Below are 13,003 nucleotides of genomic sequence, written 5' to 3' on the forward strand. Positions count from 1 at the left end.
ACCTTTTCTCATTAATTCTCAGAACACCCTCGAAAGTTGATGCTATGCAGTCTCTAGACTATAAGCTCTATGAGAACAGGTACCATGGATTTTGTTTACTGATGTAAAATCAGCACTTTGTTCATACACTGCTTCTTGCATGAGAGATGCATAGCAAGATACTTGCTGAATAAATAATTTTCATTTGATAAATGATGCAACTGAGGGTTAAAGAAGATAAGTAATTAGCCAAAGATACAGGATGCTAGAATCTATGTTTCAACATATATTTATTGGTCATTTTTTTAGAGAAGAGACTCAGGGAGGATTGGAGGAAGATCAACTCATTGCCATGTTTAATCTTCTTGTTCTTTCCACCTCTGCAAGAAGATAAAGTTGTTGAATAGCAACAAAAGAGCCAAATTCAGAAAGTTCAAGAAAAAAAAGAATAGGTGGGGTCCAATATGGCAAGATGTTAATATCCTTTTTCAGACAAGAGAGCTCTTCTAGTGTTTAGCCTAGAAAACAGAGATCTGAACTTTCTGTCTGCAAGGGAGGAAAATGTGATCTAATGAACAGTCAACTATGTGCAGTGCACTTTGTTAATTAAGCCCCTTCTGAAATGCAACTAATAACTGGAAGAACTGGGAGAAGTGAAAGCAGGTCTTCCAAGTTCAGTGGCTGCCCTATACATAGTAGACTTTCGTGTATGAACTGTAACACATGCTCATTACTTGGCAGGCACCGCTCATTTCTTACCATATCTAATACAGTGTCAGGGAAATAATATACCAGTGCTCCTGTTGATCTGGATCCCAAGGGCCATTATTCCATCTTGAGTCTTTTTTTTTTTTTTTTTTAGTTTATTTTTATTTATTTATTTTTTTTTAATTTTTTTTTCAACATTTATTTATTTTTGGGACAGAGAGAGACAGAGCATGAACGGGGGAGGGTCAGAGAGAGAGGGAGACACAGAATCGGAAACAGGCTCCAGGCTCTGAGCCATCAGCCCAGAGCCCGACGCGGGGCTCGAACTCACTGACCGCGAGATCGTGACCTGGCTGAAGCCGGACGCTTAACCGACTGCGCCACCCAGGCGCCCCGTTTTTTTTTAGTTTATTTTTGAGAGAGAGAGCGAGAGCACGAGTGCAGAGGAGGGGCAGAGACAGAGGGAGAGAATCCCAAGTAGGCTCCACGTTGTCAGTGCAGAGCTCGATGTGGGGCTTGAACTCACAAACCAAAGGATCATGACCTGAGCTGAAATCAAGAGTCAGGCGCCCAACCAACTGAGCCACCCAGGCACCCCTCCATCTTGAGTCTTAATAAGATAGAGAGACTAGAACTAGAATCTTTGTGTTCTACATTACTGCCTTTGGAACATTTTCACATACAAGATAGGAAATCCATGTCTATGTATATATAACAGAGGAACTTCAGATACATGATTCCATAAAGGTTAGAGGATCATAAATCAGGATTCTCATGGATCTAAAACAAGTGGGGTTTGGTTGAAGTACCACAGGGCACACTTAGAGCATGAATCTTGGAGTCCAGTGAGTCTGGGTTCTTACTGAAACCTAGTAACTTAGTTCTGTAATATTAGGCAAATTACTTACATAGTTTTCTTATCGACAAAATGGGGACAGTACAAGTACTTACCGGATAGGGCTGTTGGGAATACTGAATACAAATGTGAGAGCACCTACGTACCAGTGATAACTCAGTAAATTAGTTTCTACTTTCACTTTGATTACCACAACCATCAGTGTAGCCTCACTGCTGAAGTCTCTAAGCATCAGCCAAAGGAAATAAACGTGAAGTGATGAATTATATTGCTTATTATGTACTGCCACCTTTGATTTTTTGCTTAATGATTATGCAGGTCATTGCTACTACCCAGTGTGGGTCCCTTTCTTGATGCTGTATTACAAAAGAACAAGATAAGTAATTCCAAAAGTGACTTCTTTGTGGAAACGGCTTTTAGAGGGGGAGTAACTTACTGAGGCTTAGGAAAAAGGCATGATGTTCATGGTCGCACAGTGGTGTCTGACCAGTTTGGGCTGTAAATATCATGAAGCAAGTCAGATTATGGGTGCCTATGAATTCTATTTTGAGTCAAGGTCTGAAGAGGAAATCATAAAATGCAAAATCGGTAACCCTCATTTTCAGTGAGCAGCCTGATACTCGTTGCCTCTGTGATTCAGGTCCTTTAAATGTCCAAGTGTTGGAACGTCTTATCTCAGAGGCTGCAGAGTGCACTGGTTAACAGAGAGCTGAGAAGTCAAACTGCCTGATACCGAATCCCAGCAGCGTTTACTCTGTGACCCCACTAGTAAAAGAGGTTGCTTTCTGACACCGAGTATATATAAGCTGCTGTTATTATTATATTTTTCATTTTGCAGTGCAACTATCTTTTTATGTCTGTTTTCTTCCTCTAGACTGTGAGCTATCTGACTGAAGGGAATGGATGCATTCATCTTTCTTTCTGTGTCCGGTCCTAAGAGACACTCAAACAATGTTTGCTGAATGAATCAAAGACTCTTAAGCAAATGAATATCAAAGTAAGATAAACTCAGAACAGAAACTCTGACTTTAAGGGTGCCTGGGTGGCTCAGGCGGTCAAGTGTCTGACTTGGGTTGCAGTCATGATCTCCTGGTTCGCTGACTTTGAGCCCCGCATCAGGCTTGGAAATGCCAGTGCAGAGTCTGCTTTGGATTCTCTCTCTCCTGCCTCTCTCTGCCCCTCCCTGACTTGTGTGTGCACCCTCTCTCTCTTGCTCTCTCTCTCTCTCTCTCTCAAAATAAATGAACTTAAAAAAAATAAAGAAAAAAAACCCCTGACTTTAAGTTGAGGAAATCAAGAATAACCTTTTCAGATTACTGATGAAATCATCTAGAGAGTAGTTGGCAAAGGATGAGCTGTCTCCTTAGCCCTTCTTACCTTTATCCTATTCCTAAATAAGGAATCTACATGGCCTTAGCCCACGTCATCAACTTCACAGATATTAGCCAAGCCTTGAAAACCAGTTCACAAAATTTTTTTGGTTCTAACACCTTCCCAAAAAACTAAATGACAACAACAAAAACAAATGCCATACTTCTAGTTTATTCTAAGGCTAAAGAGAATTCTGATAAATATGAATAATAGTAGATAAATACACAATTTAGTTTTGAACATTTTGGAATATATGTTAAAAACAAATCCTGTTCTTTCAATATGCTTCCATGAGATTTTAACTTAAGGGTCCCTAAATTATTTTCAAGACTAGTTTTTACTCAAGCAGCAAGTAACATTTGCAAGCGACAATATGATTTCTGTTCTTCCTCTGGAAAATGATTTTGAATAGTCAAAGAAAACATAATTTGCAACATTCTTCCCCATCGCCTCATTTTCCTGCAGAGTATCCTCTTCACCCCTTCACCTTAGTAAAAGAGAAATTAAAAATCTATGCCCCTCACCTCCAACAGTTCATCTCCGATACGCATTCGCCCGTCCGTGGCAGCAGGTCCTTCCGGGTTAATTCCCACCACAAATATGCTCATGCGTGACCTGTCTTTATTACCAGCAAGGCTGAGTCCAAGTCCATTCTTATCCTTTTCAAGCTCAATAATGTGCAATTCTCCAGGCAGGTCTGCATATCTTTGCCTGATTTTTTCTATTAAAAAAAAAAGGGTAAAATAATTTAAATAGAGCACTCGAATCTATATTTTAAAGGCGTCGGCATGTTCCCATCCATACCGTGATTCCTCCACCATGATGGTCTCTTTCTGAGAACGAAGTAGTAGAGGTCATTAATATCTGTATGTATAGGTTCCAGTTAATTATTCCATCTCCATCTAAAAAGGTTAGTTTAGCCATAAAACCTTCTCTGATTGTTCAGGTCACATTGGCCCAGACTTTCCGTGCATTATTTTCTTCCCTAAGACAATGTGGTAGAAACCCTGGCTTCCCTGTCTCCTTCCAAAAAAGAGAGAGGGCGGGCAGGAAACAAAGAACATATATTGATCACCAGCTATATGACAAGAGAGATATCATGCTGAACAAAACAGACAACATTCCTATTCTCATGGACTTGCTATCCAGTAGGAAAGAAAATCAACAATTCTCTTCTTAAAAATTTTTTTAAGTTTTTTTATCTTTGAGAGAGAGAGAGAGGGAGACAGAGAGTGAGTAGGGGAAGGGCACAGAGAGGGAGACAAAGAAACTGAAGCAGGCCCCAGGCTCTGAGCTGTCAACACAGAGCCCCATGCAGGGCTCGAACCCATGAACTGTGAGATCATGACCTGAGCCGAAGTCGGACACTTAACTGACTGAGCCACCCAGGAGCCTCAACAATTAATTCTAAATAATTACAGTTAAGTATACAAAGGGTATAAATCCTTGCATGTTAAATGAGTAAAAACAAGGGGGAATTAAGGATGTTGATTTAGCGGTCGGATCTCAATTCAGTACAAAAATCAACCACTTACTCAAGGTCCAATAATTAACAGATTATTCTGTGGAATTCTACTTCTTCATCTGTAAAATGGGCATGATAACACCCACTTCATGAATGTTGCGGAAATGAAATAAAAATACACATTAAAGGACTTAGTAGCACATGGCTTATAGATACTCTATAATTCTTTTATTCAATCTTCTGTCTTTTCTTGCTCTTTCTACTTTACGGTCTAAATTACCTATTTTAGGATTTGGCTGGTTAGGCTTTGTGTTGATTATGTGCAACAAAGCCACACTAGCAGATCGGGGTGGGGGATGATGCCACTTTGAGCATGTCTTGTACTCCATACAGCACCAGCTCAGGCCAGATGTGTTGCTGCAGCTCAAAGGTTGATACCTACAGTGTAATACAATCATCTTATCAGCTGAATAACCAGTTTGTAGATTGTGACTATCTCAGAACTCTCTCTGCTCAGTCTAATGCTTCTTGACTCAGGTTTGCTGTCCTTACAAGGAACCTTACAAATTCAAAGCTGAACTCGAATAATTAGTGCCAAGGGGGAGGAGAAGTGCCTAGCCCATTGGATCACTTTACCAGACCTAACAAACACTGCCTTATGAGAGTAAATTTAAAAATACTTTATATGTAAATTCACATTAAAAGAATTAACCATATAAATGGCTGCTTATTTTAGAAAAGAGAATAAATCTGCTTGCTTTACAGTGATTTTGAAAAGAATCTTGGGGCACTTGGGCGGCTCAGTTGGTTAAGCGTCCGACTTCGGCTCAGGTCATGATCTCATGGTTCATGAGTTGAGCCCCTGCATGGAGCTCTCTGCTGTTAGCATGGAGCCCCACTTTGGATCCTCAGTGCACAGCTCTCTGCCCGTCTCCCACACATTCTCTCTCCCTTTCTCTCCCTCTCTCCTCTCTTTCTCTCAAATGAAAACACTTTAAGAAAAGAATCTTAACTTTTACAAATAAAGCTTATTATTAATAATAAAGAATGCATTTAGCAAAATACAGTAAAATACAAATCTTGCAATGTAAAAAAACCACCCTCTATATAGGCAAAAAAAATAAAGTCATATTAAGGTTAAAGTAAGTAAGCTCAAAGTGTTTCTGTTGCTCAACTACCAGGAACAAGATGCTAGGTGACTATTTTAATGAATAGAGATGTGGACACGCATTACCCTCAAGATGCTTACACAGCAAAACGAGGGAAACAAATACAACAAATATTAAACCAAAAAATTTATTTATTTATTTATTTATTTGTTTGTTTGTTTGTTTGTTTATATTGTAGAAAAAGAGAGAGCATGAGTGGGGGAGATGGGCAGAGGGAGAGAATCTTAAGCAGGCTCCATGCTCAGTGTGGAGCCCAACACAGGGCTGGATACCAAGATTATGGGATCATGACCTGAGTTGAATGCTCAAATGACTGAGACTCCAGGTGACCCAACAACTGCAATTATTTAAATAGAAGTTCCAATCACCACACGTGCTGGTCCTGAATACTCATTTATTAGTGAATTAGGTCAGTGAATAAATACTCAATTGTTATGAGCAATAGTTGCTTTTAGAGTTTTAAGAACTGACGTGTCTAGAAGACATTTCATGGAAGTAGCAGAATTTGAGAAGCATTTTGAGTAAGGCACAGAATTTGGTTATGAGAAGAGCCTTGTAGGGGGAATAGCAAATTTAGAAGCACACCTGCAGGTGGAGTGAGGAGGAGCATGTGAGAGCCCATTTGGCTGAGAACTGAAAATTCTCTGGGTTAGTGGGTGAGTGATAAGAAACCAGAGTACAAGGTTTACAGAAATTCCAGCTGGGGATTCTACAGAGGTGTCCTGAGGTTCCCTGAGGATGGGCCTTGAGAAGACACTCGATGTAAGATCTCTTCTCTCAGATTCAACGGGACCACTGAACACTTTCATCTGCTTTGTTTGTTGGAGTTACAGGGTTAAGAAAGTTAAATGCCACTACAGCTAAGAAAACCAAATAGAACATAAATTTTAACACATCCCTTTCAGAAAATAATAAAGCAGAAAGAGATGATTTAAAAAAGATACTGAAGACTTTAACAACACCATAAGCTCAAAGTAATGGATATAAGAGAGCTCTCCATCTGACAGAAAATACACACAACTGGGGAGGCACACACAGAACAGTTACACAAACAGTGTGCTGGGCCATAAAAGAAAGTTCAAAAAGAATCAATATCATATAGGCTGTGTCTTTGAACACAGTGCAATAAAACTATGAAAAACTATAAATTAAAAAAAATTATTTTATTTATTTTAGAGAGAGAACACAAGTCAGTGAGAGGGATGGGGGGTGGTGGGGGGGGTGGGAGAGGGGGAGGGAGGGGGAGAGAGGGAGAGGGAGAATCATAAGCAGTCTCCACACTTAGAGCAAAGCCCAACACAGGGCTCAACCCCATGACCCTGGGATCACGACCTGAACCAAAATTAAGAGTCAGATGCTCGACCAAGTGAACCACCCCAGCATCTTGAAAAACTGTAAATCAACAATAAAAAATAAACTTTAAAACTCCATGGTATTTAGAAATACATTAATGTTTATTAAAAGCCCAAGATTTAAAAGGGAAATAATTACAGCAATGAGGGAATACAGTACTCACAAATGAATACAAATTATAATTCTAGGTATCAAACTTGAGGGACACAGCTCAAGCAGCACTTAGAAGGTTATTTAGAATTTTGAATAATTTTTCAGAAAATAAGAACAGTATACCCAAGAGGTTAGAAAAAGAGCTACCTATCAAATGCAAAGAAATAAGAGAAAATAATAAAGGGCATGTATTAATGAAAATAGAACGAGCACCACCAATCAAAAACAAATAATCCACAGAACAAAAACACTATAATAAAGATCAGTGAAACCCAGTTCTTTGAAAACATTAAGAAGACAGACACTGTAAAAACTGATCAGGAAAAAAATTGAAGACAGAAATTCTTGCAATAGAAAGGGTTGAAATCACTACAGATAGATTAATAAAATTATTATGGGGGTGCCTGGGTGGCTCAATAGGTTGAGCCTCCGACTTCAGCTCAGGTCATGATCTCATGGTTTGTGAGTTTGAGCCCCACATTGGGCTCTGTGCTGACACCTCAGAGCCTGGAGCCTGCTTCAGATTCTGTGGCTCCCTCTCTCTCTCTCTGCCCCTCCTTTGCTTGTACTCTGTCTTTCTCCCAAAAATAAATAAAAACATTAAAAAACAAAGATTATGAATAGTGTATTGATATGAAACGCTGGCACACTTTAAAATCTAGAAGACAGATACATCTCTCAAAATTTGAAACGCCATATTTAGTGTAAGAATAAATGTAAAACTGGGGCGCCTGGGTGGCGCAGTCGGTTAAGCGTCCGACTTCAGCCAGGTCACGATCTCGCGGTCCGTGAGTTCGAGCCCCGCGTCGGGCTCTGGGCTGATGGCTCAGAGCCTGGAGCCTGTTTCCCATTCTGTGTCTCCCTCTCTCTCTGCCCCTCCCCCGTTCATGCTCTGTCTCTCTCTGTCCCAAAAATAAATAAACGTTGAAAAAAAAAAATTAAAAAAAAAAAAAAAAGAATAAATGTAAAACTGCCATAGACTAGTAATTATTAAAGAAACTGAAATGTTAGTCAAGAGTATTCTCTTTGAAAAAGTAACAAAATCCCCCATGGTTCTAGGTATTTTTACATTTGAATTCTACCAGATTTCAAGTTTTAATGAATTTTATCTATGTAAATTGTTCCAGAACATAGGATGGGCAGGGAGTTATCCACTTCATATTTTGAGGCAGGTATAATCCTGATTCTCATCCCAAAAACAGAGACAAATCGAGAAAAGGAAAGTACAGTCGTATTTAACTTAAGGTCCTAAGATGTTAAATATTAAAAAAAGATAATTTGAGGGGCTCCTGGGTGGCTCAGTCAGTTGAGCGTCTGATTTCGACTCAGGTCATGATCTCATAGTTTGTGAGTGAGCCCTGCGTCGGGTTCTGTGCTGACAGCTCAGGGTCTGGAGCCTGCTTTGGGTTCTGTGTCTCCCTCTCTCTCTCTGCCCCTTCTCCCCAGCTCACATTCTGTTTGTCTCTCTCTCAAAAATAAACAAACATTAAAAAAATAATAAGTTGAGAGTATATTGAAAATATTTAGTTTAACCTCTATGATATAGCCAATATTTGAGTATTTTCTGACCTAAGAAGCAGCAATTTCATATGATTCAACCTAACACTATATTATGAATAAGGGCGCATTCCAGGCATGTAAGAATAGGTAAATATCGGGAATTTTTTCAAGGAAATTATCACACTGATAAATTAAAGCAGAAAAGCTGAGAAACTATGTTAATAGATGGCAAAAAGCATTTGAGAAGGTACAATATCCATTTAAGATTTTTTTTTTTTAAACACAAACTGTTGGCAAACTAGAATAGAAGGTACATTCTGGACTTAAGCTGAAAAATAGAAAATATAACAGGAAAAAATATTTGTAGTATTTAAAATCAACAGGGAGTGGGGCGCCTGGGTGGCTCAGTTGGTTAAGTGGCTGACTTTGGCTAGGGTCATGATTTCGCGGTCTGCGAGTTCGAGCCCCGCGTCAGGCTCTGGGCTGACAGCTCAGAACCTGGAGCCTGTTTCAGATTCTGTGTCTCCCTCTCTCTGACCCTCCCCCGTTCATGCTCTGTCTCCCTCTGTCTCAAAAATAAATAAACGTTAAATTTTTTTTTTTAAATCAACACGGAGTTAATAGACAGAAAGGCAGAAAAAGATAGTAACCTCAATAGAAATCGGGTCCAAAGACAAAACTTAAAATGCTCACAAAATGTAAAGACATGCTCAAGTTCATCAGTAATTATGGAAATGCAAATTAGAGTGAGATACCAGTTTTTGCTATTAGACTGGCAAGTATCTGAAAGCTGCATCATTAAGCCTTAGTGGAGATATGGGAATCCTCATGTGCTGCAGTTGGGCTGTCGAATGGTGCAGCCTTCTGGAGAGCAGTCTGACACACTACTTAATCAGATTAAGCATACATATGCTCTACAAACCAGCAATTCCACTCTTGGGTATGTATATCCTAGTGAATTCTTATACAGGTCTTAAGAGGGTGTTCTTTGAGAGAGTGGTAGGGTTGGAGGTAATAGTTGGAGAGAGTAGGGGGGGCTGGAGGTGTACGTCACTGGGAGAGAGAATGGATGAAATGTGGTAGATGGACATCACAGTGTACCATCAGCAGGTAGAAGCAATTAATTGGAAGTAGTGACAGAGAGATTTTCAAAGAGTGCTGAATGAAAAGGGAAGAAAACAATAGGCCAATACCATCTATGCAACACCATTTATGTAATTTAAGATTACTGCAGAAAAAGAACACAATACAGGTTTTAGAAGTGCATACATGAAGATGCGCATATTTAACACATTAGAATGGTTATTTATGGTGGGTGGAAAAAAACAGGAATACAAGGGAGAAAAGAAAACCAGTCAGGGACCCCCCAGCAGACCAATGATGGTAACATGCTATGAAGATTATATATTTAATGCAATTCTCTGGCCCCGGGCAATAAAAAAAGAAAGATGCTCAGAAAAGCCTGTGTTGTATTAATATGAAAAGACCTCCAGGTTCAAAACTTGTCTGACTTGTTCAACCTTCAGAGAAAAAAATTAACCTTCATGGCCATTAACTATATGTTCAAGTACTTAGACATGGAAATGATTAATGATAAGAGGGACCCTCCATTGCTAAAATATGGTTCCATCACAGCTGGTGAACAACTCAAATTAACTGCTACAAATGATGTATCTCTATCAACACATTCTTGTGGCAGAATAGGAAGAACAGGGGCTAAGGGGTCAGAATTTAGTCCATCCTAGCAGAGGCACTTAACATCCCTGGTTCTACCAATTGCTGAACCTTCATGAACAGCAGATTTCTTATTTGTAAAGTGGGGTTGTCGCCTTGAAAATGGATGTTAGCATAAAAACGCCTGGGGATACAGGGTCCAAATACTGCCAGGAGAAAATACAACCAGGACTTTATTCCATGATTTAGCTATGTTGAGGTTTTAAGTTGGTCTTAAGTGGGTGACAAAGCTACTTTTCTTTACATTTGTCTATCTTGAGGAAAATAGAGATTTGTAACAGGAAGCAATCCCCCCTCCCCGAGGACACAAAGGAAGTGGTCACACAGAACTCAATGGGAATCACTAGAAGGGGTTAGCATCCCTCTCCCTCAGCTTTCTTTTCCCTGAGTTACTCCTATTGAGGAGCTGTCAGGACAACTTCTGCAGGTGCAGAGGAGTAACACCACTGGATCAGGTGTTAGTCCCATGCTTCGTAGGCCACTGAGGTGGCTTTCCAATCGTGTGCTAGGTGTGCCTGGGTGGCTCAGTCGGTTAAGTGTAGGACTCCTGATTTTGGCTCAGGTCATTATCTCATGGTTCATAAGGTTGAGCCCTGTGTCAGGCTCTGTGCTGTCAGCAGAGCCCGACTCTCAAAATAAATAAAGAAAAAAATAGTTCAGATTTGTCCCTCAGTTAAAGAAACTATAATCTTCATGATTCCTCCTTATATGAAAGAAACATCTCATAGGTTACCATGTCAATGAATCCTTCCCACGCTTTTGTAAACACCTCCATTTGCACATGAGTGGACTGACAGAGAGGTAAAGCCATTTAGTCCGTGTTTGGGCCAGGTCTGCTGAGTCAAGTGCTGTGCTGTCTTTATCACACCAACTCACAGCTATCTCTTAGGCTGACAGAATTTTCTTTTAATGTTTATTTGTTAGAGAGAGAGAGAGAGAGAGAGAGAGAGAGAGAGAGAGAGAGAGAGAGAGAATATGAGAGGGGGAGGGACGGAAAGAGGGAGAGAGAATCCCAAGCTGGCTCCAAGCTGTCAGCACAAAGTCTGACCCAGGGCTCAATCCCACATACTGCAAGATCATGACCTGAGCTGAAACCAAGAGTTGGATATTTAACCGACTGAGCCATCCAGGAGCCTCTAGACTGGCAGAATTTTGAGTAATAAGAGGATCCCCTTGTAAGAGCTCAAATAATGGTTCCCAGGCCTAGACTCCTTATATTTGCTAGGCTGGCTACCTAAAAATCACCATTAGAGTCTATAAAACAGAATCATGACTGGGCTCCCCCAGCCAAGATTCTGAACCAATGAGTTGAAGTTTAGTAATGGAATAAATTCTCTTTGTTACAAGGTCCTTAGATGATTCTCATGGGCAGCTAAGGTCTGTGAATAACATGATTTATCTCCCATGCAGTACAAAATTTTTTTCTATAGTTATCATGACAGTCAGTCATAAAGTTCACAGATATCAAAATTTCAGGCAACCTTGAGTACATCCTTCACAAGACTAATCTAACATGAAGAATACCTCTGGCTCCACAATCACACCTCAGGATTAAATAAGAAATGCTTTGACTATACAGGTTTCTTTAGAATCTCAATCTCAGCCTTTCTGCTTCTATCTCCCCCACCCCCTCCCAGGTTGTCTGCCTCCCTCCCTCCCTCCTCTCCTACCTCAGATGTTTTCTGCCACTTCCATTATTAATTGTTTCTAATCTATAGCTGTAATAAAAGGTGAGCTAGAATTTCAAAAGGGGAGAAGGAAACAAACTTAGCCTTTGCGGGAAAAGCAGATCCAAACCCTTTTAGTGTCTCTGAAAAATCAAGACACTGCATGCCAGCTGGTTTATTCAGAATCTGAGAAATTGTAGTCGAGCTCCTCTGGCTGATTCGGCACAAACTGTTCTGCAGTGTCAGGCATGTGGCTCCACCGCAGGGGAAACCCACACCGCCTGGCATTTGCTTTGGGGGCTGCTGGGAGTCGTTTCCAGGGTAACCAGTGGCTGAAGAAGGGGACAAGTAGGAAGAAAATGTATAGAGAGTGGTTTTCTGAAATCTTTTATCAATTTCGAGAAATGCAATTAAAGATGTGGGGTAAAGCATATTATTTTCTTTGCACCCAATGGGGTTCTCCCCTAAACTTAAGAAAAAAGAACCCATACTTTGTTTCCTGTATACAAGCACCCCCCCCCCCCCCATTGATTATGTAAGTACCAGCTTTCAGCACCAAAATATTAGAAATGTTTCTAATGATCCAGGATCTTACTGTACCCATTACCTGTATTTTCTGGAACTATTTGTGATAAATAGCCAATCTTTATACTGACTTTCATTGATTTTCACAATGTGTTAGTCAAGTGGCAGTAGTTTCTATCCCAAAAAACCTAGATGCCCTTCCATTTCTAAATGCAGATCATATTCGGATACAAAGAACATACTTCTTTGGCAGCAGGCTTTACTTAAGTAACCCTTAATGAATATCAGCCTAGAATAACTGGAGAGAGAACAGTCTTTTCTACTCAGCCGAACAGTCACGCTTGTTTTAAACATGGATTTTCTAGCCCCATGACAGTGTTATCTGAAGAAAGGAATCCCAAGTTGCTCATAATTCTATATCAAAGCATCAGTGCCTTTTCCTTGTCCAAGAAAGCCAATAAGATTTCTCCAAGGTGGTCTCAGGGTATTTTCCTATCATCCTAGGATATCAGGTGTTGCTAAG

General features: G+C 40.1%; 1 protein-coding gene across 2 annotated transcripts in view; it reads right to left on the minus strand.

The window, feature by feature from the left end:
* The window catches only part of PATJ (PATJ crumbs cell polarity complex component), a 367,631-nt gene that overhangs the window by 146,699 nt on the left and 207,929 nt on the right, over nucleotides 1-13,003 (minus strand). For both annotated transcript variants that reach the window (XM_047870413.1, XM_047870411.1), the window contains exon 28: nucleotides 3,439-3,635. In XM_047870413.1, coding sequence (XP_047726369.1) covers nucleotides 3,439-3,635 — 197 coding nt within the window. The remainder of the gene's footprint in view (nucleotides 1-3,438; nucleotides 3,636-13,003) is intronic.

The sequence above is a fragment of the Prionailurus viverrinus genome, chromosome C1 (genome assembly GCF_022837055.1).
Source record: "Prionailurus viverrinus isolate Anna chromosome C1, UM_Priviv_1.0, whole genome shotgun sequence".
Classification (NCBI taxonomy): domain Eukaryota; kingdom Metazoa; phylum Chordata; class Mammalia; order Carnivora; family Felidae; genus Prionailurus; species Prionailurus viverrinus.